This window comes from Rissa tridactyla, chromosome 2 (assembly GCF_028500815.1).
Source record: "Rissa tridactyla isolate bRisTri1 chromosome 2, bRisTri1.patW.cur.20221130, whole genome shotgun sequence".
Lineage (NCBI taxonomy): Eukaryota > Metazoa > Chordata > Aves > Charadriiformes > Laridae > Rissa > Rissa tridactyla.
The window spans coordinates 145,242,492-145,269,531 of NC_071467.1; the positions used below are offsets into that span (position 1 = coordinate 145,242,492).

The 27,040-nt window shown below is 41.0% G+C and overlaps 1 protein-coding gene across 3 annotated transcripts in view; it reads right to left on the reverse strand.

The window, feature by feature from the left end:
- CUBN (cubilin) overlaps nt 1-27,040 on the reverse strand; it is a 148,473-nt gene that overhangs the window by 86,078 nt on the left and 35,355 nt on the right. For all 3 annotated transcript variants that reach the window (XM_054192490.1, XM_054192491.1, XM_054192489.1), the window contains exons 23-28: nt 26,142-26,328; nt 22,200-22,360; nt 21,489-21,670; nt 20,675-20,831; nt 17,973-18,160; nt 4,786-4,945 (exon numbers count right to left, since the gene is read on the reverse strand). In XM_054192490.1, coding sequence (XP_054048465.1) covers nt 4,786-4,945; nt 17,973-18,160; nt 20,675-20,831; nt 21,489-21,670; nt 22,200-22,360; nt 26,142-26,328 — 1,035 coding nt within the window. The remainder of the gene's footprint in view (nt 1-4,785; nt 4,946-17,972; nt 18,161-20,674; nt 20,832-21,488; nt 21,671-22,199; nt 22,361-26,141; nt 26,329-27,040) is intronic.

A 27,040-nucleotide genomic window follows, 5' to 3' on the forward strand; every position in this document is an offset into this window, starting at 1 on the left:
AGGGAACATGTATTTGGTGTCTTTGCTTTTCTCTGGCTAAAATCTAAGTAGTCATTGAAGATTGTGCAAGGGATGATTTATAGACGTCTTTCCATATTACTGCCTGTCTGGTTAGCAGATGGTGTTCATTAACCAAAGAAGAATCCCTATTCTCATAAATAATTATAGCTGAATAGAGAAGTAGTAATCTGCAGAAACCTCTATTATTTGCAAGGTTTTCAGATTTATCCATGGGTATGTTTTAGCCACATGCTAGAAAAATCCCTTCCATAAAGTTTAAAGTGAACTGGCACTGTTCCTGTAAAATCACAGTTAGGGAAATTACAGGATTCAGAGTTGTTCCCTTTGCTGTGCTCGTGGTGAAATATTTCAGTAAACATTAACCGTCTAGCTTCAAGGAGCATGTAGTATGAACATTTGCCTGTACTACACTAATACTTGCATGAAGTATAACTCGGATTTGATTCTGAAATCTTTTGCTGTCTTGAGTAGGTTCAGTTCATAGAATATCATCCAATGGAGCCAGTGAGATAATTTCTGCGATGAGGGTTTATGCAAGAGAGTAAAAATTGAATTATAAACTGCTTTTTCTTTTTCTTTTTCCTTCTTCTTAACAATTTGTTAATCAATTCGGTACCTTTGATTATGATTGTTTTATCAGTCTCCTGAATTCTCGCATTTTCTTCAACATGTTCCTATTTGAAATCAGTAAGACGGATAATAAATAAAGATAAACTACTGGGAGCCAGAGACATAAGGGCAAATTTAGGCATTAAAACAGGAGCTGAATCCTTCAAGATACTGAATGGCCACAGTTCCCATATCAGCTGCCAGTGTTCAATGTTAAAAAAAAATCCATTTTCTAGCTCTCAGACATTGACTGAACTGTTCAACAACAAGCATTTTAAGAAAATTTTCGCCCTTATTCTTGTAGATTACTTTGGGGGCTGAGGAGAGGTCCAGCTTGCTGAAGAAACAGAAACAAATTCATCCTTAGCTCTCCCAGAGAACATATCCATATTTTTAGCAGCCAGACTGCAATACAAAAAGCCAGCTCTGAACATGGTAGCACCCACAACCCAAACAAACTGCTCAGGACTTCAAAAGATCAGGCCTTGTGCATCTTTAGACTAAATGTGACAGAAAGACACTGAAAAGGAATAGTCATTTTTGAAAACTGAACAAATGGCAATTTGTCAAAGGCTGCACAAGAAATCAACAACAGAGCTATGATTCAGGCTTAGGAAATCTGGGCCTCAGCTCCCTCATTGACCTGCAATGCAATATTCTCTCCAGCAATCCTAACGGATGCCTGGGAAATGTCTGCCTTGAACGGCTTCTGCATTTTAATCTAATCTCTGTTTCTGTTATGCTTCCCTGAAGAACTAACAAACTATTTCACATTTTACCTGACACATATACTGAAAAACTCAGTCTGTAGTTATTGTATGCCTTTTAATAGTTTTCATCTTCTGAAAACACAGACCCAGCGTAATGAAAATTTATCTTCTCATGAACCAAGTGGGCTTTCTCCACATCCTGTCCATCAGTCATGGTTTCTTAGGGAAACCCAACAGAAAGAAGATGATGGTGAAGGAAAAGAGCAATACAATACTTTGGGGCTACATAATTATTTTCTCAACAGTGTTCTTTGCTTCTTTTTTAAAGGGGGAATTATTGTGTCACAGAAAACGGAACACCAGGTGCAAATTTTGACTATGCTAAGAGCCATTTGAATTTATAAGCTCTACTGACAATCAAGCAGCGTAATGAGTAAGCTTCCAATGAAATGCAGATATACATATAAAGCAGTCAGCTCCTACATGCAGATTGCTTAATAAGGTAAGTGACGAGTCTAGGAAATATGTGTCTTCTCAGATAGTGGCAGTTGTCGCTGGTGTAATTTTGCACTGAGAGACCTTTGCCCTTTTGGCCTCCTGTTTTATTCTTTTTTAAGGAAAGCGATTCAATTGGCATGCCATCTTTGCAACATCCAGACGGTTACCAAGAGTTTGTTCTTTCTCAAAGGGCCAATATATGCCCCAAAATGTATTTGCCTGTATTAAGTTTCCTAACAAAGAGCAGAAGTGGAATGAGCACCTTGCAGATTCAAGCTTTCCTCTTGATCAGTAAGCCTCCTGAGGCCTCGGCTTCAGAAGAAAACAGTGATTTCGCAAAATCAATTCTAAATCCAGCCTCCTCAATGAAAGCCCCTTAAATGAACAGTGTTATTTCAGAACTAAAACCACTTTTAAATTGAATTATTTGCACTTCAGCTTTCCATACAAGTTAAAATTACATAGGACACTTTTAAGCATAAATAACAGCATTCTTCTAAGATCAGTTACTAATTCTGTCTTCGGAAAAGCCTAAAGACTGGGTTTCCTTCAGCAACACAGCTCAGCAACTCGGCAACTGAAAAGCAGTGGCTCAGCAACTGGAAAGATCAGATGAAATGTTTCAAATCAAAACACTTAAAATTTGTGTTGTGTGTGGCAGCAGTGGCTCCTCATGCCAGTTATCAACGAGGTAAGCTTTTGGCTTTTTGCGATCACCTCATAACCATAAGCAAAGCTGCTGGAAAGCGTGTCTGAAATGAACTGTATCAGGCACGTGGTGGCAAATATAAGTGCTGACCTCTTTTATCACCAAAGCATGTGAATGTCCTTGATATATGTCTCATAGATGCTTCACAACTGCCAGTTAAGGAGCACATGGACAGCCTGAGAAATAGTTCACAGCCACTTGAACTCTAGAGCACACATTTGTCACTTGAGCAGAAGTAAAAGCTCTTATCTCAGCAATATATATAGCCTTGTTATTTTCTCATCAGGTGAGATGTTACTAGATCCAGGTTTAGATTCTCTTAGGGATTTGCCCTCAGAGAAGAAGGAACTTTGAATGCTTTACTCTGAAATACCCAACTCAAAGCTGCATCTCCTGATGAGTTCCCCTAGGCTAAGGGACTTTCTCCACAGAGATTTTTTTTGTGTATTTGGAAGATTTTCAGAAGGGAGAAGTAAACATAGCACCCCGACCACAGGAACATATCTAATTTTATCCAGCCTAGGGCAATGGTATATACCCAGACAACGTAGCCACCAAGGGTAAGAGGAATACCCATATTTGTGCGTGACACCAATTGAGAAAAAACGGAAGTGCCTGCAATGAACAAAAAGAAGATTACTGTGGGCAGCTCTGAAGGGACTTGCACTCATATTACAGGCTGTCAGGAGTAGCAGCTGTGATGTTCTGAGCCAGCAATGGCATTCCTTAGGAACAAGCCCTATCTGAACCCACAGATCCTGCTCTGCTGCACAGGCCCACATTAGCAGTCTCGGCCCTGTACAGTGTTAGGCTGCAGTTTAGTGTCCAGACACTAACAGTGGGGCAGTGCTGGCAGACACAGAAGTTTGGGGCAGTGCTGGCTGACACAGAAGTTTGCGTCAGTGCAAAAAGGAGTGCAGGGGGATGGGAGAGGGCTGGAGAGTCCGGGAAATGCTCTGGGGGGAGACGTGGAGGGAAAGCGCAAGAGAGCTTACCACGCAGGCAGATTCTGGAAAGCTTTGAGAGCTTTAGAAAAGCAAGTTAACCCAGCACCATGGCTACTGTATGGAGCTGATGTCATCTGGTTGTACATAAAAGCCTCCACTTTTTCTTCTTTTGTGCAGTCCCAGAATGACATCACCTCGAAGCACAAGAACGTACCTTTGTGCTGCAGCTCTTCCCCTGCTGGCTTCTGCCACACATCTCACTCCTCCCGCATATGTCCCTCCTTTGCCCAGAAATGCTCCTTGACCTCCGCTGAATGAAAAACACCACTGTCTAGTCGATGAGAGCCCTTCGTGAGCCCGCAAAAGCCATCAGTCTGGGGCAGTGCAGAGGAGCTCCTATTCAAACAATGTATAGCATGCCATACACCTCAGCAACCCATGGTGGGGCCTCTGCGGCCGACTTCAGCTGCTTTACAATGCTGTCAAAGCTGAATGGTGTGAACTGATTAGACAAGCAGGACAACTGTGGCGATTTAATTATTTTCAAGGTTGGACCCTCTTTGATGGGATGTACAATGGCACACAATTTAATCTTATTACAGTCCAATATTGCAGCTAAATAAGCAGAGTGAAAAAGTTGCATTTGTAGCCTCACTTATGAAGAAACTACAAACGTAGTTTGCAGTTGTACAGTCATTAACAGATTTATTTATAATTGGCGTGTATGCTTGCCTATTTAATGAGGCCTGTGACAGTCTTCGTGACATGCAAGAACAAGAGAAAAAACACCCAAAGCACATCCTGGCCACTGTTATTTCATGCAGAGAAGGGGGGCGGGGGGCAGCTGGAAGTGAATGCACAACCCAACAAAACAAGCACCACTAAAGAAAACTAGAGAGAAGCCTGCACAGAAAACACAAGTCTATAGGAATGGGGCAAACTGAGGGCTGAGCGTTTCCCGTTAGAAAGCCACCTACGATTCCCCTAATAGCAAATATCTCCTGGTCAGTACAGAAATTCATCAGATGCCCCCCATCTCCATGCCTGCTCCTGCAAATGAAAGTATATTTCACAACAGCTCTCAGTCTCTGATGAAATGATCTTCAAAGGTGTGCATGTGCAGAAACATCCACTGGGAAAGTATTTGAAGAATTATGTCGAAATGCAACTTTTTTAGAGCTGTAATGGGTTATTTCTACCTAGCTGACATAGAGTGGCATAAGCTGGGATGCCATTACACATACAGGGAAGAAGGAAACATACCTTCCCAGAGGAAACCTGGTTAACTTACCATTAACATGCCACAGCATCTGGAACCCCCTTCTAGTGTTCAGTCCATCAGAATAAAACACCACATGAAGGCTGGTCCCGGTAGTGCTCCCTGCCAGCGGAAGAGACTGTCCACAGAAAGTGCCTATCAGGTTGGATTGCACACCAGGCCCATCATAGAGCTGAAATGAAACAAAAAATATCCCAGTGAGTAAAAAGCAGCTCCCCAATTCTTAAATGTTTTGTGAAGGATGTCAAAGAAAAAGCAGTGAGACTTCTCACATGGGCCACCTTTGCACAGCAATACGCATTCTGGCGAGTGTGGAAAGATTTGGATGAAATAATGAGCAAGTATAACTGCAATATGTTCTTTAAACCTGGCTGCACACTGTGTACAGGAGGAAGGTTTTGCTGTTTCTGTTTTGGTGTGTGTTGGTGGTTGCTGAGGAAGAAGATAAAGGGCAAATGGCAATGAAATGAAAGAAAAAAAGGATGTCATGGTTCTGATTTGACCGTGCATCTTAGCTGATCAGTGCCTTCAAACCCCTTGGTGACAAGTCTGTTTACATCTTCATTTCTTTAAGACTGCATTCAGGTGATTTCAGGACTAACTGAGCTTGTGATGGAGAAAACCAAGCAGTCAGCATCACGAGGGCCTCCCAGAGTAGTGAGGACAAGTTGAAAACTAAAAGCAAAGTAAAAACTCAAAAAACACAAGGCAAACTTCACATTTGCTTGTTTATTGTTTCATGATCTTATGCTAGTCTCCTGCTTTGGAGAAGTGGACTGAGTCATGCTTTCTGAACTTTTGTACTTAGAAGCACTTTATGTTTGATCTCCTCGTATTCTATGTGTCATATTCTACGTGATGGTATTTTGACAGTCTGTAGTTGGCAGATGTAGCCAGACTGAAAATCTTTCTGTTCCCCAAATAAAGGTGAGAAATCCTCCGACTCACTCTTAAAACATCATCACTCTAAAAAAATAATAAAAAACAAAAAACCAAACAAACAACCCACAAATAAAATGCTAAGGAAATATTTGTGTATTTAAATCTTGAAGTCTGTAGTTAGTCATATACTCACATTTAAAACAAAAAAAAATATATTTTGATAGGGTGATAGTGAATGCTTAGACATTTTAAGCCTCTGTACATTATTTGTCTCCAAACAGGTTTAAAGAGTCTTTCAAGTCCTATTTTTGTGATTTTTTTCAAATACATTAAATCACACTGAATATGCATCTATGTTGCTCACCAAATATCCCAATGCTCCATGTCAGTTTTCAGGGGTGAGGTGAATAATTTTTGCAAAATCAGTAAAAATTAGACATTTTAGCTAAATTGCCTTTGACTTATGATATCAGATTGCCAGTTGTTGTCAAGTCAGGAGTTGCTTTATTATTTCTACTTTTGTTACTATGATTCTTAAAGTTTAGAAAAACAGCAACCCTTGTGCTTTTTTATCACTTTGCCACAGTTCATCTGATCTTCTGTCTCACAGAGCACATCTTCCTAACACAACCCAGCAAATTACTGGCACAGAAACCATGTCTGAACATTCTCATTGTGAATTTTTGGCATGCCTCCTTTCAGAATCTCAACAAAAACTTTTCTCTGTTCTGAAGCCATCACCGTGAAGTTCACTCCATGCAAAGAATCAAATCTATGATCTCTAGAAAAACAGCCAAGGTTTATTTATCTTTGCTCTCCATTCAAATCTCTTTTCCAAATATCTCTTATTCCACTAAGAATTCTCCTACACTCAATATCCATAGTATGAAAGTATGATATTACAGTAAATATTGATTAACCATCCTAGCTACTAATTTTTGCACACATTTTCTAGCAGACGCACATATGGGAATGAGTAATTAAACCCTCAGCTTTTCTGTTCAAGATGTTGGTCTTGTAGAACCTTCAGAAATCTCACTGTTGATTTAAGACATAGTTGGGGCCAAGAAATCTACTCAAATGGTTTCAAATCCTCAAGCAGACAGTCTAGTTTGCATGTCTTTTTTTAATTAAAAAAAAAAAAAATGGATGTAGTTCAGCCAGAGTTAGGGGAAAATTGCAGGAATAATTCTATGGTAATATTCCATGGCCTATTTTATGGCTGGTGACAATGAATCTTTTTGGTTTCAATCTTCTAATGCAATGAAAGGCTCAGAGCATGAGAAGTGTATTGGAACTTGAGAACTATCACTCCATTTGGTATGATTTCTCTAGGTGAGATCAGAAAAGCTTGAAAGTTTCTAATTGCAGACCCATTGCTACTAATTCTTGCAAAGCCTTGATCAGATGTGGTTGATAATACACATGAAATTGTCGTAAAGATTAGATGTTAGAAGTTGAACATCCATCTGTATTCTTTCCAAATGCAAAGCTTGAAGGACCGCCTGACAGACAGATGGGATGTCCCATGCCCAGCATTATAGTTATGACCCTCCTCCAAGCCAGGCTGAGAGCTTTACACATTCTTTTATGGCTTAAGTTCAGCAAAATGAAATCAAGTCAGATCCAATTAGATTTTTTAATAGTACTACTTCCTTTGACAGCTTTGTGGTATATACTACTCATATTTCTGTGGCTTCAAGCCATGGAAATCTTACACCAGAAAAAATATGAATGGCAAATAATGAATCAATGTGGAGATCATGAATCTGTGCTCTGAACAGAAACAAAAACTATATTAAGATATATATTCAACGATCAGCCATTATCTTTAGGAGTTACAAGTGAAAAACCATTCTAATGAACAACAGACTAGATCATACCCAGAAACTTTCAAATCCAAACAAAAAAAACCAACCTTCATGAGTCTCCTGCAACTTTGATTCATTAAGGGAGTGTTATTTTTATTTAAGACAGCAAATGTCACATTTCTATGTAATTTCCTCTGAAAACAGTTCGTCAGTTTTTCAAGACACAAAGAATGGTTACTATGGCAATCCCTTCATGCCGCACTGCCCCGTGGGTCTTGGTTCACAGTGGAGTTTTGCAGGAAATTCGAGTGCCTGGCCAGCTGTAACTCATTGAGAGAGGCAGAACCGCGACTGCTAGAATTTCAAGCTGTCTTTCACTTCTAAATGAAGGGAACAGCTGTGTGTTTTCACAGGGCATTTTGAACTTCTCAAACCACATTTTGCTCTCACACAAATACAGGCAAGTGAAACTGAAGCTGAACGCAGATCTCATGAGCCACAATTTCTCTTCTGATCTCTGAGATAGTATTTCTCATTTAAGGGCCTGCTTTGTCAGCTGTGCTATCCTAAACCGATGCACATCAAGGGAAGGTTCTTCCCTGGGCTATATGAAGCAAGGTACTCCGGTGGTCTGTGCAAGACAATTTAATTTTGGGGCAGTTTATTAGCCACTCTGGTACCACACTTACTCTAGGAACTGGGGATTGGGTTTCCTCACAGCTCCTCATTGGGAAGAAAGTGCTTGCTCCTTTTCTGTGTAGATATTTGGTTTGCAATTTATTTATTTGTTCAGACCTTTTAGCCTCCATCAGAATATCCAAGGGCTTCGTAATGATTTTGGCAGACAATCCAACAGGCAAAATATGCAAACAGCTGCATCACATGTTCAGATCCTTAGCCCCTACCTCTTTAACCAAAGCAATTACCCAGCAGCACCCAGAGTGCTCCATTTCATCAGCCTGCACCCCGGCACCGGGCCCAGGGGATGTGGTATGTCCAGGCGAGTTATTAGGCATGAGCTCAGTAACTGTTAGGAGAAACTCCTTATCAGGCTGCCTAGGAGCAAGCGTATAGGCTGACACAAAAGTAAGAAGGGGAGGTACTAGCTCTCTAAGTGGTGAATCAAGCTGTGGGACTGCCCTGCAGCAAAGTGGCAACTGAAAACTATCTGCTGGACATTGGAGTGGGGCCGGGACAGCAGGGCTAGCCAAGGCTGCAGGAAGGGCTTGGCTTAGGCAACTCTCCCAGAGGAGACACCGTGGTCATCAGTATTACATTTTGGCTTTTCTGACTCTCCAGCCTGGAAATATATCACTGACACCAGTAATGACGCTCTGGAGGCCCCAGTTGTTCACCTCTCTTTGGAGGAGCAAAGCAAAGCAGCATGACCTGTGTCACAGAGAAGCTCATTGCCAGAAGTGGAGCAAGGGCTCAAGGATGGAGCTGACTGGAAAATGGAGTTTCTGCTGCATGGAAAGAAACAAAGATCTCAAAGAAATGGGAGGAAAGAAACTTTGAACGTGTTCTGTTTGGGTGTACTCGTAGCAGGGACATTTTTCTAGCCGAATGCCTGATCAAGTTTATTCCTTCTTGCAAAGTGAGATGGGCAGGAGCTTCCAGGCAGGTAGTGGGACTCCATCTGTTCGGTTTTTCTGGCAGAAAACTGATCTCTTTTTTTGGGCAAAATTTCCATTTTCTCTTGGAGAACTTTATTTCTGTAATAAGGCATGTTTTTTCATCAGGAAAATCATTATAAAGGAAACCCCCCAGCCTAATCTGCTCTGGAAAAAAGCTGCTCACGTACTAGTTAGGCACAACACATCGTCTCAATCCAGAGATGATGGAGTCTTCAAAGACAAACTGTCAGTTTCATATGAGGGGAAAATGCATCCTATGAATACTGACAGTTCTCATTCTATTGTACTGTAAATAATTCTATTATCAGATGTCATTAATTCATTAAAAATTATGACTAATTATATCAATAATTGTCTCAATTTGAGTCCTGAAACAAATTGTTTGCAGCCTGAAAGCCTTTTCACAGGGACCAGCAGCAACAGCCCTGGGCTGTACTTGCAGAATTCAGCAAAGGAGGTTGTGCCGTGGACCAGACCAGCGTAACTGTGAGTGCCCCACCCATTGCCAGAGCCTCTGGGACATCCTCGAAGAGCTATCCTGACACAGAGAAGTATCCCTTTCCTCTCAGAAGTGGGAAACCTGACGGGATTGTTTGGACTGATCTAAACACTAGAGGCAGTCATTAGAGGTATCTGAGCAGCTCTTCCTGAGCAGGTCATTTTTTGAAAAGGAAATTCTGATGACATCGCAACAAATATGTTACCAGAAAACAAAATGAAGCAAAACCCAGACAATATAATCATAATCCAAGCAACGGAATGATCTCCAAAGTGAGATCACCATTAATTGTTAAAGCAAGAATTAACTCAAATAAAAATAATCCATTTCCAAGCAACACATTTCTTTTTAGAAGAACTAGAGTGCAAGTCCAGGAATGTGCAGGTCTGTCAGCCAGAGAAAAAACCAAACAAACTAAAGCTCCAGGATGTGGCACATGGCGCTAGCTTAGCACCACAGTGACATAGTTCATAGAAACAAAGGCAGCTTAAGACTTTGAGTGATTTACTGTGTGGAGCCTTATTATTTCTGCACAAACAGGAGGACAAAATAAGGTTATGTCTGTGCTTGCACGATGAGAAGTGTTTGCAATTGCCACTAGAAAAAAGCCCTTCTGAAGAACTCATTCTAAATAATGTTCTAATATGATTATTTAAATATGTTTATGCCCTAGATGACCTTTGATAAAAAACCTTGCTCTGACCACCACAGGCAACTTTCTTGTCTCCGCACAATGACATGCATTCACTAATTAACCATTTTATTCCACAGTACAATGGAGTTTGACATTGTGCATCACTAGACATATAGGCATGCTGATTAATCTCGCTGGGATTTATCTAACATATGGAAATATATAAATGTCTATTTTTTTAATAGTAAGAGTTGTACCTGAGTCTACATTTTGTCTTGTAGACTGAGCCTCAAATACTCAGAGCCCTTTGAAAGTTTCGAGCAAAGTTAAATTCCACGTTGGACTGCAGTGATATTTTTTCAAAAGAATTTTTGATCTCTTACATTACATTACCACTTACTAATTTCTCAAAGAAACAAGGATTTCTAAGTACAGGCAAATCTGCTCATCCCAAACCACGACACTAGGAAAGGTTTATTTCTGCAAATGATATAAAAATAATATATTTTCTTTAGCAAAGCTCTGGATTTATTATAAGAATGGAAGAAATGCAGGGTGTATCTTTGGATGAAATTTTAAAATTGTCTTAGACATCAGAGTAGGCAACAACTGCTCTTTAAGAAAGGAATGCCTGGTGACATCCACTTAGTTGGTCAGCCCCAAGACCTGCACTCAAAACCTTATTTGTTCAGCATGATATTTTACATCCCCAAGCCTGTACTAGGAAAACAGCCGCGCTGTCTGGATAGAGAAAGTCTCAGCCCACCTGCAACAGGGCAGCCCTGCGTACTAGATGGAGCAGGCTGAACTGAAAGCAAGGTAGTCCACCGCAGGAACGCGTTTGAAAAGCCTGCCTTTCTGCTAACCACTCGGGGCGCTTTGACGTCAAATCATGGCTCCATTGCCCAAGGCAAACCCAGGCTGCCCCAGTGTCCTGTTCCTGACCGGGTGCCTCTCCCTGAGGTACAGGCAGAGGTTTGCTGTCATGGCCAGCATCCAAAGGGGACCCTGAAGTGTCTCTCTTGTCTTTGCTGACCAAGGGGCTGCTTGGGGATCCACACCCTTGTGGCAGTGGGATCACACATGCCTGGTCACAAGGCTGTGGCTATTTTGGTAGAGTGCCTGCTTTCCTCAGTGTGTCAGAAATTGGGGCAGTTCCTCTGCAGCGAGAATCCACGCATGGTGGAGGGAGCAGGACTGCTTTTGAGCTTGGGACAATAATATTTCCAACGTTACTCTTCAGCAGAATGCTGCTACTGTGGGAAAAGCTCCTTACAAAGAGACGGGGCTGTGCCTAGGGACACAGCAATCGGAGAGGGGGATGGAGAAGGGGTGCCTGCTCTGAAAAGCCCAGGCTGCTCTGAGCAGTTCGCAGTGCTGCTGGCTGGCGTGCAGGGCTGAGTGCTGCTCCTCACGTGCTTTGCCAGCCCAGATGAACCAAACTGCCAGTGTAAGCAACATCACACTGACACCGTCAGGGGCCAGGATCCTCTCTGGGAATCCCCACACTTGAGAAAATTTGCATCATGAATAACTATGGCAATGGAGGAGGGCTGCAGCTTGGTCTCGGCAAATGAAGATGGGACAAAAGGGAAATATTCCTGCTGCTTAAGCTTTCAGGAAAGCAAAACCGCCTGCTTATGGAAACAATGGGGAGGGGAGGGACAAGACCTTTCTCAAAGTCTGGCGTGGTTTTCTCTGAGTCATCTGGGGGTTCCCCTTTGATAAGGGGAAGCTTTGACCAATTCAGATGGGGTTTCTCCAGCCACCATGTAATTTTGTATTGAGACGCTTGTGCTGAGTGGGATAAGCCACTTCTTTGCATATACAGTCTCACCGATGCTGGGCAGGCTTTCCAGCAAAATTTGGAATACAGAAGAAGAACAGAGGAGAGAAGAATCCATCTGCAACTAGATGACTTCCAAATGCCCTTTCCTCAACAAGTGGCATGCACACTACCACCGTATGGTATTATTTCACAGTCATTTCATTGTACAGTGCTTTTTCCTGGAGGTACAGGCAAAGTCACATTGCTCTGAGCTGTCAGGGTGTGGAAAACATTGAGTCCATGAAGGTCTGAGTCATTTTGTGAGTCTAAGAGCAGAGTCTGTGTTGGCTTCACTCGTGCTTCTTGTCATCCGAGATTTCTGTGGGCACCATGCAACCCTTTCATGGAATCATGGAATTTTCAGAGTTGGAAGGGACCTCTAGAGATCATCATTTAGCTGTCTTGAGGGGTGTGAGTTTTTATGTGCATTTGTAAGTCTGCTTCTAAGTAACCTTTCGAACAGCAAAGCCAAAGTGTACTTCAATTCTGGCAATGTAGGCAATTGGGAAAACAAAACTCTGAGCCCTGAGCCATTCTTGTGTAGGGTGGGCGCTTTTTGGCCCGACACTCTTCCTTCTGAGTATCCAGATCTCTCATTGAAAATCTGTGCAAAGTCTAATATTTCCTTGTGTACCAATGGTGAGGCCTGCCACAGAAACCCAAGCAGAATAGTCGCTTTTATCCTTACAGTCTTACACTGAAGGACTTCTTGTGGAGGCCCATAAACCCCTGAAGGAATTCAGGGATGGGCTGGCGTGCTGCCAGCTTGCATGGTAATACGTTAATGGATACCAGTGCAGTCTGGCCAGCAGGCTGTAATGTGATGTCTGTGTGCAGAACCTGGATGGGAATATTTAATATATCATCTTCTTCCCCAGGGTGATGTACTACCGGGGACATTTTGTAAATCAATGCATGGTCATAAACAAAGCCATTCTCTGTGCTTGAAGAATTCCTGCTGCACTTTAAAAAGACATACTTATAAATAATTGTAATAATATTAATCTCCTAATATGTTTTAAGCGTATTTACTAATTACAAGTACAGAAGAGAGTAAAATTAGAAACAGGGTAAGCTTTTTTTTTTCTCCTATGATACACTAATAAAAAAAGAGGATGACCAGCTGAGCACAAGCAACAATTATCTAACGCAGTATTCCCAGATGGAGAAAAAGGATATTATGGCACATCCCTGGAATGCTACTGTGGTTTAAAAAAGAAAAAAAAGGGGACATATCCTGTTACCACCAGAAGGACATGAAACAGTTCTCAGGAGCAGATGCCATATTATTTACTGTACTCATTTGATATTATCCACATATAAGGGTGCAATGGTATTTTAACCACCTAATTGCCTAATTGCTGAAAGAGTCTGGACTGCTTAAGTACACTGCCATTAAGCAAGCAAGGAAGCGCCTTATTCCAAAGACGAACTCTGTCCTGCCCTGCAGCAGAAGGAAGGATATTGTTGTTATCAGGCAGTCATTTGTCCCCATAAGACGTTCTTTTGCATGAATCCAGTGATAATTCCATCCTTGCTGATGTGCTGCACAGACCAAAGGGGTGAGACTCAAACAGAGAGCTCTGAAACTTATCTTGCTGCAGGACACAATTTTACTATCTGCTTATCAGGCTGGTGGCATCTTGCAAAAGGCTGGGCAAAGTCTTCCCTGTTCTTATTAAAAGCAGATGCTAAACAGACTGGTCTTCAAGGGATGGTTTTCCTTTCTCAGCAGAAGAAAATAGAGGGATATTGTCACTGAAGGACAGAAAGATTAGTGGTTTTCAAATAATATTTTTCTTGGATAAGAAAGGAGTAAATATCAGTCCTACTACAAGACTCTGATCTTCAGGGCAATAACACGACATACTCCTTATAAAATAGCTTTGCCTCTGTGGAGATTATGTTCTGTCATACTAAATAAGAAGGTAATTCATCAATAAAGATGGGGAGTTAAATATATGCTTGTTCAGCTAATAATCTGGTGAATGTAGAGGAAGGAATGACATTTCTATGTCATTGTCTGCAATATCTCACTGGCTACAGCCTGATGACTCCTCTTGAAAGACTAATGTTAGGTTATTAAGCCAAGCCACAGCACGCAATATAATTTAAAGACCATCCAATCTAATTACAGCTAGTGCAGCATCACTAGAAAAAGTTTGTTATTTGGTATGCCTATCATTGCCACTTCTGTACACATCTTCTTTATCAGAAGCAATTAATCTCATATTCTTGAAACTTCACTGTAAAACCCCTTCCAAAATGTCACACATCCTGTGAGCATTACCAGCTATGAGCCAACATCCCCTGACAGGCCATGAAACACTGCACACTGCTCATGTGTTGAGAAAGTGCTCATATGAGATTTGTGCTACAGACTGACATCATAAAGAACTGCAGTTTTGCCTCCCTCCCACACTGCCCCTTCTCAATTTCTGGCACTGATGCACAGGGGCAGAAAATTGTCACCAAGTTAGAGGAACAAGGCTTTTTCCTTCCTACTTGACACAGGTAGAAATAGTTGTATGTGCTAAAGTGGTGGATCTACAGGCCCTGCCCAGGCCAGACCGAGTCAGAATCACTCAAGGCTCCCTGCGGAGAGGGAATGCTGCTCACTATGAGTAACACCAGCCAGCTGCTGCAAACGGCGGTCTGGGTCACAAGAAGCATCCCATGATCAAAGGAGAAAAGGAAATAGGTAACGCAATACATGGCTGACTTATTGTACAGCTGTGACTGCATTTCAGTCTGGGACAGCCGCGCACTGTACTTGCACTTACTTGTATTCTTTGGACATCTGACTGTCTTTTTCCTTGTTCCATTTTTGACACAGTTATTTGCCCTAAGTGGTGATAATATCTTTAGTAACTGAAAACCACTAGGAATACCTGTACGTAGAAACTTTTGGTTTTGTCATTATTCCATGTATTTAATTTCTGACTCATATGTGGACTAAGCCAGGGAGCAAATAGCAAGTTAATATATTCTGTGTATATCAGACTGAATTAATCACAAGGCAAAATATTCTTCTTGTGTAGTATATATGGGTTTGGCTCAGAAGCGTAAGACATACTTAAATACAAAGCTGAAGAACAGGCCCTTTTCCAGTACGGAGACTGGGACCAAAATGACAGTCTCCAGCGGGCCAGGTCCAGCAGTACTCAGGAACGCAGCCTTCCCAGTCAAGCTGTCCCCACCCCAAAAAGCACCGTGATTTTTTTCTTCAGAATTCAGAAAGATTTCCAAAAAATCAGAGCTCTGGTTTGAGACATTTGCAATGTCATAAAAGCATGTCCACATGTTTCTCTCACTGACTTTTAAAAGCACCTCTGCTATGTTTTGGGTTGGTTTTTTTGTTTGTTTGTTTTTTTGCAACTGCCATTTCTTGATTGTACTCTGCTCAGGCAGGTCAGCTCTCTACCACAACACCTCTGCAACATTTAAGCTTGTCATTCTCCATCACATATCACTTTCCCATACTCCCTCTACCACCACAACTGTGATCATCATCTCATCCAACCTAACAGCAGCAAATATTGTCACCAAGCCTGCCATCTGCTATGAGCCACAGAGCACCAGGCTGCTACTGTTCGGGCTGCCACAGAGCTAAGACGACAAGTAGGGTGTTGCTACCTGCTGCAACGTTCCGAGGTGGGAGACCTGCTGACATCAAATCTAAAAGGAGATGGGAAAAAAAGCACTTGATCAGCACCAGTGGCCAGTCCGGTTTGCGAGTGCAGCTACATGGAAACTGTCTGAGCAGCAGTTTCCCATTTCCTCCAAGAAAATGGTGAAGGGCTCTGGCACATGGTCCACACACTATAGTGAATAGGATTATACCTCTGTTTTCCCAGTGTTATACTCAGCCAGGGTATCAGAGCTTTCCCCTTTTATGCCTCTTCACAATAAAAGAATCTCAAAACTAGCATATGGCAGAAAAGTAATTTATCTTAGCAGAACAGCTATGAGTCGGGGGGTTTTTTGTTAAACTGTTTTCCAATTTGCAGTGGCGTCAGACTCCACATGGATTTCAGACAGAAAAGTCCCAAATATCTGCAGTCTGCTTAGAAAGTGAACTGCACACTTGTTCCAGATTATTCCCCCTTTCCCCTACACCACAGAGCGCTCACAGCCTTGCCAACATGCTCCCCTTTCGCAAGACACAGGGTGGGAGCAAACACTATTCAGTTGCCTAGCTGGTTCAACCTTGTTCTCTTTTTTTACACTATGGCACATATTTGTGCAGCATGCAACAACCAAATGAGAACATCTTTTCCAAGTGGTATTTCTTAATGGCATTTAGAGAAAGATTTATAAGTAATGTCACATGAACTGCAAATTATAGCCTCCTTAATACATTTCCACGATTCTGTTTTTCCCTTGCATTTTCCTCTTTATACCTCTTTCAGTAGATATTTTCTTTGATTGGAAGCACTGAAAAATTGTTAAAAAAAAAGAGTGCAAGTACTTTTCTGCTCCCTGTCTCCTCACTCCCTCTGATATGTTTTATTTCTGTTAAGTGCTTTGGATCAGGTCCTTGCCTCTGGCACTGTTCCTCCAGCTTTGACTTACGTCTAGAATAGCGTCTTCTGGCAAGTCTTCTCACTGGCTGGCTACTGTGTGCAGGGCTCCTGCTTTTCATGGATCAAGGGCTTAAGCATCTTGAGACTAGCACTGGCCTCTCCACTTGGCTCCAATGTTTCCTTTTCAACCTCCTCACAAAATGAACCAGGGTTTAATAGTTAGTTCTCAATACAGTGCTCCCTTGTTTATTTTCTTCACATGTCTATTCTTTCTTTCCATGCCTGGCCACAAAGAGAAGAAAGCTGGAAGAACACTACTTTTGTCAATTTATTACCAATTTTGAGCTGTGAAAGTTGGCATAGTAAGGAGGTAGAGGGAGCAAGGGAGGACATCTAGGGGGAACAGATTAGCCCATCACCAGGCCTGTTGCTGGACCTTCTGAAAGACCCCAGTGTAAGTAAGTATTCCCAAAAATGTGGGCACTATTCCTTATCTCTCTCCTTTGCTGCAAGTAGTCTTCTCTAACACTTCTCTAAATTTCAGTTCCTCTTGTGCAAAACCAAAGTGGAGCACAGAGGCTATGTGCTGGCATTCTGTACAAGGGTGAAATCTGAAGGATGGCTTAGTTCAGTAAAACAGCAAAATTGGAGGCAGGAGATTATAATCCTCAGTATAGCAGTAATCATGACTATACCTTACTTCCCACAGTACAAGGTACAAAACAGAAAGAAAATATCTATTCTGTTGTCCTAGAAATTTTATGAAAATAAAGGGTACTTGGCTTTAGATTGACTGCATGGTTTTATTTGGCTAACAATTTCTCATTTTGTTTCTGGGTAAATTCAGTTTCTTTCAGTCCTTTAAAGAAGCAGATTAATTATGAAAAGGAAAATATAAACAGGAGACACAGCAACTCTCCCTTTAAAAGTGTAGAAATAACAACATTTTAAAGTTTTCAAACATTCCCCACTCCTTCTCAGATAAAAACAGGAGGAATACAATTGGGCTCATTGTCTTTTTGCAACCAATTTACTAATCTCAGGATTTCTTCTTCTTTACATGAAGCTGGAATGATAACATCTCACTTCACCTATAAAAGCCAGGGCATCTAATCTAAGGTGGTGGCTCCACTCTCTGTAGGAAATCTAGGCACCTGCAAAGTGATTCATCCTCCCTATTGCAGACATTGTCTTAAGGTAGGATGAAGTGCTCTCTGTCAACGATTCGCACCCTACTGATCGCAGAGGAAATAGGGACAAAACATGAGTTTTAACGGCTAAATTTAGATAAGATAAATTTCCCCTTGGTCTTCTGCACCCTTATTGTGTTTCCTTATTGGGCAAGACCTGATTTTTCTTGTTTCTAGAATCTGGGTACATACGTTCAAGAAGTCACGGTCACAGTCAGATCCATCTTCTATATCAAAGGCTGTGAAGCTATAGTTCAGCGTGTTCCCCTTTGTAGTTTGGATGGTCCAGTTGCAGTGCTCATTTAATGGGTAATTATTTGGATAATTTAAACTTTCCAATATGCCATGGCTACGATTAACAGTCAGTACTTCGTGGCAAACTGAAAAAAAGTGGTAATAAATTATATTTGTGCAGTGCTTATTAATCCAGTATTTCAAAAAATACTAATTGAAGTTACTGATAGCATTAACAAGGTGAGACATATTTGTATTTCACAGATTAAAGAAATCGTGCGAAAGAGAATTGTGACCTATTGGAGAACATAGTGCATATGCTGCAAACAGAATCCAGACTTTCCAAACTTGAATCCTTCAGCTCTATTATGTCCTTCTTCTCTGATACTTGCCAACTCATCAGTATAGGTAGTACATATATATTTTTTGGCAGTTTTCTTTAATTCTAAATACATGGTTATTCCTCAAACACGTTTTCTTCTCTTTTTTTTTTAAACTAATAACAGAAATTTGCCCTGTCATTTAAAACAATTTGGGGAGGGTGCTCAACAAAGGTTGACTAATGGATTAAAGGGCTTTATTTCAGCAAACTGGAAAAAAAAATTAATAATCCCTGGCTAAAACAACAAATGGAAAGTACACTACACTATTGGATTTTCTAGCTCCAGGAACTTGAAGTGACCATGAAATTCTTTATATTCTTTAAAAAGGAGCCATGATTTTCCTTTTGAGTCATCCAGTAAAATCCTAGCATATGGAATAATGAGAGCTTTCCTTGAAGTGCAGCGAAAATTAAAAAGAAATTAAACTAGATTGAGAGTGAAATTACAATAATGGCATTAAGTCAGTGAGTCTCATTTTCCTATATCCAACTTTCACTAAAGATAGAGATGTGGGCAATCTCTTGGGGATTGCCCAGCCTGCTCTGGATTGGGAGCAGACCAGTGCAATGCACAGAGAAGAAATGGGCAGAAGGCAGGGAGCAGAACAGGCTGTTTGCTTTATACAGCATATCTGCAGTGTTTGAAGAGCAGAAATAGCTGAGATTCACTTGCAAAACTCTTCTATTGTCTGTCACTACAGATAATACAGCTACCTCCTGCAAATTTTTTTGATTCTTTGCGAATCATTTACAGAGGTCTGTGTTTTTAGGACTTCAAAATGCTCAGGATGCAGCTGAAGGTCAGGGTCGGGTGGAGTGGAGCTTGCCTGCAAAGCTACACTGAAGCATACAACTGTTTGAAAGGACAGGATGAAGAGCACAAAACGGATTTTGAAGAATGCAAGATGGGTAAAAGCTGCTACCCCCTGCCATCAGGATTTTATTAGAAACATATCAGACAGAAAGGTGCCTTTGAATGTTAATTCGATACCATGTTTTCCTTTGCAATGTTTCCAATTCATCATTACATTTCTTTCATGTACACATAAATGCATCTGGCATCTAAGCATCCTTATTTTATACCACTGCTTCCTAAATAATTTTAGCTTTTGGGCAAGCCATTGAAAGCTTTCTCTGATGCATCTTCAGGAATTAATTATGAATGTAAAATGTAGATCACATTATCTGATGGCTCAGGTTCTATATCTGAGTGCTTTGAAAGTGCTCTTTCTGTTTAATTAATGAAACAGGGGGAACCCTCTTCTGATATATCGTCTTGACTTTGCAGTCTGAAAAGTACACAGTAGCTGAATCTGTGATATCTTTAAGGATAATTATTCTTCTTTTCTAATTATTGTATGCACCATGTGTGGATGAATAGCTTTGTTTTTTCGTAATCCATTTATTATTGTTGAAACCAAGGACAACTTAATGTCTATAAACCTACAGCAACCTCTATGACTTGGGCATGTCACATTTAAGGTACACAAAGATGCTTGGAAATCATCTTGTATGTGCTGAAATTCTGAATCTTGTAATGTGCATTTAACCATGTATGCTGGAGTGTATAAGGAGAAAAATAAACACCAGAATGATATCCAAGGTTATGACTGGGAACAAAATAGTTTGTCATGTATCTTTTTGGATTTTTCTCCAAGTGTTATTATTCTGGTATTTCTGGGGTAGAACTATTTTACAAAAACAATGTTTGAAAGAAATTTGTGACCCTTACCAGAAGATATAAAAAATGAAACTTTTAGAAGTGTTTCATTTCAAAATGGCTGAATGATCCTAAGCACACCCACAGTGATCCAGGATGCCTGAGGGTAACTCACTTCTCCTTTGCCATCCTGCCTCACAGGCAGCTAGAAGAGCAGAGAAGCTTGTTTTCTCTGCCTTCTCTGTTAAAAACTCAGGAGACTGGGTGAGCAGAAGAGCAAGAACAGTCTTATCTATCTACCCTGTTATGGACTTCCAGCACTAGCCATTCTGAGTAAATTTGTAGTGGTAAGTGCCGCTGGTGCAGGTCATAGAAGTAGAACCACCTCACCAGCTTTCTTCTAGGGAGGAGATAATCTTCATCACGAGTAGATGGGCAGATACTTTTTAGCGCTCTGTCTTCTGTGACTGTAGCAGACTAGAGAATCTGTGTCAATAATATGCTCTATACATTGTCCTCTGCTCATGAATAGGTAAGACCATGAGCTGCAAGAAGCAGTTTCAGGAAGAAGCTGAAACTGTAGAAACATGTTCTTATCATCATCTTTTACATACTTACCCTGTTTGTATCTGGCTAAAAACCCTCCACCTCGCAGACTGCCATCTGTCCTTAGTTTTACATACATGCTGTCTCCACTGGAACGGATGGGTTCTGGTATCTGATTCCCACAAAATTTACCTAGCTGTTTAGCATTACTGCTGTTGCCATCATATACCTTAAAAAAAAAATAAAAAAATTAATAAAGCTGATGGCATTACAAATTCAAGTAATTTCCCCCTGAAAAATGTCTGCTTAGGGAACGGTTACTGGGTATACAAGAGGTTAAATTCTGTTTCCGCTCAGAGGAAGCCTGACAGGCATTTCAGAAACAAGCAAATCGGTGGAAAAACAGGAAGACAGTAACTGAATACTGGTGGGTTTTGAGGGGTTTACTCACCAGGAGGGGAAAACTGCACTACATTTCAACTCTATTAAAAATATTCAAATAATTTATGCAACAGTTCAAATATGAAATTTGGGATTAACATTAGGGTTATTGACACTGTTGTGCCTTTTTCCTTGTAATTTGCTAAGAGAGCGTAATAAGGGCTTGGTCCAAAACACAGCAAAGATACAAAGATATAGACAGATTCTTGTTTCAGTGGCGTTTCTATCTAGACATAAATGCTTTTCTTACCAGCAGCTACACAGACACTGCTGCCTTACCTCCCACTGCTCCACGATATGAAGGCACCGTGCCAGCATGGAGTCTTCCTATTCTGGCTCTATTCACTTACAAATATTTGAAGACCAGAACCATGTGTTTTTCCTTGCCTGTGTACTCATCATACTCAGCTGCCTCCTACAGAGCAAAGCATCACAGGGTACATACCGCAAGGTAATCAAAGTTGCACTTTGGGTGATACTCTAGGTGGAACTGTTCAAACTGGATTTCGAATGGGGTTCCTCGGCTTCCTCTGAGCAACCAGTAGCACTCTGAATTGTGGTAATATGGCATAGGGTAGTTGGGAGACATGAAGATACCAGTTGCTGTCATCAAAGTCCCACCACACCCTGAAAATGGCAAAGAAACAAAACCAACATTTAGCACCTAGAAGAGCAGAGAATTACACATGATGTGTGACGTTCATTCTACTGACCTTCACACACCCTGAACATCTTCACGCCCCAAAAATCTGCATTTAGCCAACAGTGTTGTAGAGCAGAAGAGAACACATAGCACCTAGAAATATTAACTATCATCTAATTTGAAGAGTGCTCTTGATAGATAGTTAATCTTCAAGTATAAACCTCTCCATTAAATTCTTGGTTACTGCTTTCCTAAACACACAAGAAAGTTGATGCTACATTATATCTAGGGAATAGTATATCCTTCCCAGTGAAGAAAAAGAAAGCCCAAGGATCAAGAAAGTTGTATCCTTGATCTTAACAACCTGAATATATGTTGCTATACAATTAGCAGACAAATTTTAGAAGATGGAAAGCAGAAAAGATGTGGGGGAAAAGGTGAGAAATTAAATACAAATGAAAGATCAAAAATGAGATGTGTAAAATGGTTTTATACTTGATGCAGTCATTTTACCTGCTGATGTACCATCCCACTCTGCCAAAAATCCCTTTCTTGTGCCAAATATGTCACTGACAAACTTTATCCACAGCTTGTTACCATGAGAGATTGTAACAGGAGGCAGGTCTGTACCACAGTATTTTCCAAGAGGAGGAGAAGTTTCATAGCCTCCATCTCTAGAACAATAGAGAAGAAAAACCTTGGATAAAAGAGGAAAGCCATAAGAAATATTAACAAACCAAAAATCTTGGGATTCTTTCAGGCCTGGGAAAGACTAATCCTGGCTCTTCATCTTTCGCAACAATACAGCTACCAAATACTGGAGGAATCCTGCAACTTGTAGTAAGAAGTCCTACCACAAGCACCTGCTTGCTGTGTATGTCCACTCTCTCATCTCAGCAGCCTGTCCAGAGTCTATCAATACAACGACAGACTGAAGAAGTGTCTCAAGTAGACTTGATGCTGCAGAAGCAGGACTTCTCTGTATTCTACAAGGTGGCAATCATTGGTGTAATCAAAGGTAATCTTCTAATTTGAAGAAATAACAGTTTGCTCACTTTTCACTGTTTAGCCTGGCACAAAACCAGATGAGCTGACCTATTAAAAAAAACATGTTTATTTGCCACCACACAAATCAGAACCCATTTCTCAGAACTGATACGACACATGTTTTGAAATATTTTCTTAGCCTTCAGAATTGTTTCTACAACCACTTATTTCCTATTTTTAAAATAAGTAATATTTTCAGTAATATTGTCTAATACTGTAATCAGGATGCACATCTAATGATCTGTTATGCTACCTGCATGTCTCATGTGAATAAAAAAGACAGTGACAACCTACTTATCAATTGCTTTCTAACCTTATCTTTAAGCACTTTCATATTACAAATATCCTACAGGCCATTAGGACAATAATAAATATATTTGTATCTATATATGGGTGTGATCTTGATATGATGCTTTTTAAGTAGACAGTAATACTGTAATACTTTCAATTACATTTTCACAGGTTTATACCTGCTTTTGAGAGAAATTTCTACCTAGACCTTCCCACTCTGTTTTCTTGTCATCTTCCCAGCTTAAAATGCTTGCTGCTGTCTCAGTTTACTGGCAGTTGAAGAACTCTGCCAGAACTTGCATCTCAGCCTCCACAGCTGTGGTCAGATGAACAATTTTCTTAGTTGACTGAATGCAATTTATAAGAGGACACCTCAGGACAAGAAACCAGAGTGGCACCCCACCTAAGACTTATCTAGCTACCCCTTTTAATGGTATCAAGTTTGATAAGGCATTCTGGAAATCCAGTTATGGCAGCAGAAATGTGCTGAGTTGCACTTAGCAGTGTTCTGGCCGTATCTTAAAACCTGCTTAAGACTGGTGAGCTCTTCACAGTAACAACAGAGTTAGATTTATGCAATGAATGAATGTTTTCAGTTCTTGAGGTGAAAAAGGGGGGAAAAAACTGTTATAATTCAGGTCTACCCCAAATTAAGGTGTTAACTGTTAAAATAAAGTTAGATTAAATTTAATCTCAGATTGTCCTTTTAAAATGAAAAAATGAAACACTTTACTTAGAAAATATTGAAAAAGCCTTTCAGGTTTTCATAACTTTCTCCAGTTTGTATGTACAGTTAAAAAAAAAAACAGCTAATTCAGCAGGAATTCAGAATCTTAATACTGCAACTTCAGCAAGAAGCTTTTTGCCTGGTTCTAAAAAATAAGACACAACTTAACAAGGAATAACCGATACAGAATATCTGGTATAATTTTCAAATGAGCTTTATCATGGTGCTTATGGAGATCATGGAAACTCATGGCATGCTTAGAGTGAAAAAATACACTGGCGTTCTGAAGACATGGTTCATCTAGAGAGCTGGCTTACGAGGACAAAAATGGGTGCACTGACACTGCAAAGTGAAAATGCCAGACATCAATACAGCAGAAAGGATGGGAACTTGGTGCAGCTGTATTGTAAGCATGCAGCTAACCTTCCTGCAGATATTACTTTCTTCCATTTGTCTCTGTCCTGTAAAATTTACTAGAAATCACCATGCTAATATCCTAAGTTTAATGGTGATGCCAGTATAGACAAATATTGCAGATTATGTACATGTTCCTAGTGCTGCATCATAGAACATCATTATCATCCTGTTTAAAGATGATAAACATAAAACAGAATATAGACTCATAGAAGCATAGAATAGTTGGAAGGCACCTTTAAAGGTCATCTAGTCCTACCATGCCCCTCCACCCCCGCAATAAGCAGGGGTATCTTCAGCTAGACCAGGTTGCTCAGAGCCCCATCCAACCTGACCTTAAATGTTTCCAGGGATGAGGCATCTACCACCTCTCTGGGCAACTTGTTCCAGTGTTCCACCACCTTCAGTGTAAAAAAATTCTTCCTTATATCTAGTCTAAATCTTTCCTCTTTTAGTTTCAAACCATTACACCTTGTTCTATCACAACAAGCCCTGCCAAAAAGTTTGTCCCCATTTTTCTTATAAGCCCCCTTTAAGTACTGGAAGGCTGCAATAAGGTCTCCCTGAGCCTTCTCTTCTCCAGGCCAAACAACCCCAACTCTCTCAGCCTGTCCTCACAGGAGAGGTGCTCCAGCCCTCTGATCATTTTTGTGGCCCTCCTCTGGACCCACTCCAACAAGTCCATGTTTTTCTTATGCTGGGGGCTCCAGAGCTGGACACAGTACTCCAGGTGGGGTCTCACCAGAACGAGGTAGAGGGGCAGAATCACCTCCCTCAACCTGCTGGCCATGCTTATTTTGATGCAGCCCAGGATATGGTTGGCTTTCTGGGCTGCAGGTGCACATTGTCGTCTCATGTCCCGCTTTTCATCCACCAGTACCCCCAAGTCTTTCTTGGCAGGGCTGTTCTCAATCCCTTCATCCCCCAGCCTGTGCTTGGGATTGCTGTGACCCAGGTGCAGGATGCTGCACCTGTCTTTGTTTAACTGCATGAGTTTCACATGGGCCCACTTCTCAAGCCTGTCCAAGTCCCTCTGGATAGCACCCCATCCCTCAGGCATGTCAACCACACCACTCAGTTTGGTTTCATCCACAAACTTGCTGAGGGTGTGCTCTATCCCACTATGTCATTGATGAAGATATTAAACAGTACTGGTCCCAGTACAGACCACTGAGGGACACCACTTGTCACCGATCTCCATCTGGACATTGAGCCATTGACCACTACCCCCTACATTCGACCATTCAGCCAGTTCCTCATCCACCAAATAGTCCACCCATCAAATCCATCTCTCCAATTTAGAGAGCAGGATGTTGCGGGGACTGGGTCAAAGGCCTTACAGAAGTCCAGATAGATTACATCCATAGTTCTTTCCTTGTCCACTGATGTAGTGACTCCATCATAGAAGGCCACCAGGTTGGTAAGGCAGGACTTGCCCCTGAAGAAGCCATGCTGGCTGTCTTGAATCACCTCCCTGTCCTCCATGTGCCTTAGAATAGCTTTTAGGAAGATCTGTTCCATGATTTTCCCAGGCACAGAGGTGAGGCTGACATTTTGATAGTTCCCAGGGACCTCCTTTCTACCCTTTTTAAAAATGGGTGCAATGTTTCCCTTTTCCCAGTCACCAGGGATTTCATCTGACTGCCATGACTTTTCAATTATCGTGGAGAATATGTCACAACACACGCAACAAAACTCTTTGTTTCTGCACTAAGGAAAACAAACAGAATGCAGTGCATAGGAACACAGTTTACATACTCCATTTGCTCAGAGAACTGGAATTTACCAAGAGGGAAAGACAACAATGGAGCAGGATGGGAGGGGGAAAAGATAGCCTTTAATGTTCTCTGGTAAGTCCTTTTCCCACATTGATGCACAGGTGTATAGTTAAAACTATACTTCTGAAAATCCCTAAGTGGATCTGGACAACTTCCATGGTTATCAATAACAAGGACAAGAGAAATAATTAGGCTTGCCTGATTTCTACATAATCCTCTGTACAGAGTTTATTCCCTTCCAAGGTGAAGTTGGTGAAGCGCAGCACAATCTGTCTGTTTATCCCCACTGTGATGGTGTATACGCACTCCGTCTGGACAGGGTAGTTATTGGGATAGTTTGGAGATGTTAGCATGCCAGTTTCAGTACTGTAGTTGTGTGAACACACTTTAAAAAGAAAAGAAATAAGGATGAATTAATTTAATATGTATGCTAAATTAACAGGAAATTTCTATTTCCAACAGACAGAGGAGCAAACTCTTCCTGGACACATCTTACTGCTGAATATCATCACTATAAACTAAAACCAGAATCCAGCTTTTTCACGGGTTTTCTTATATTTGAGTTGATTTGTTCAGCTTTCACCAGAACATTGTGTTTGTAATAAATAGGCAACATACGACTAGTTCCAGCTGCCTAAATTGGCTTTGACCTAAAACCCAGGTCAGCAGAGAAAGGAAACTGAAAGGGATGTCTTGATCAGCACAAAAGAAAAGCAGTGGTGGTGGAAACTGAATGCAGTCTCTAGATACAAGGAGATGCTGAATTGTTCCCAGGCTTTCCCCATGATCAAACCTGGGAGATAGGGATTTATATCTAAATTTCTTTTCCCATTTTCTGTGCCATAAGTGAAAATAGTATAATCCTTAGATTGTGAGGACAAAGCAGTTCTACTTAAGGTCTTATACTAAAATCAGCTACATCAATTCTCTGTAAGCACTGTAGAAGCATCTTGGTATTATGAGCTGCAAAGAAGAAAATAGCGTGGACTAATGCTGAGCCATTAATTAAAGCAATAATTGAAAAGAAGCTGTTTCAAAGCTTCAGACATAAGGACTAGGAATAAAAATATCTGCTATACAGTGGTACATGAGGCTTA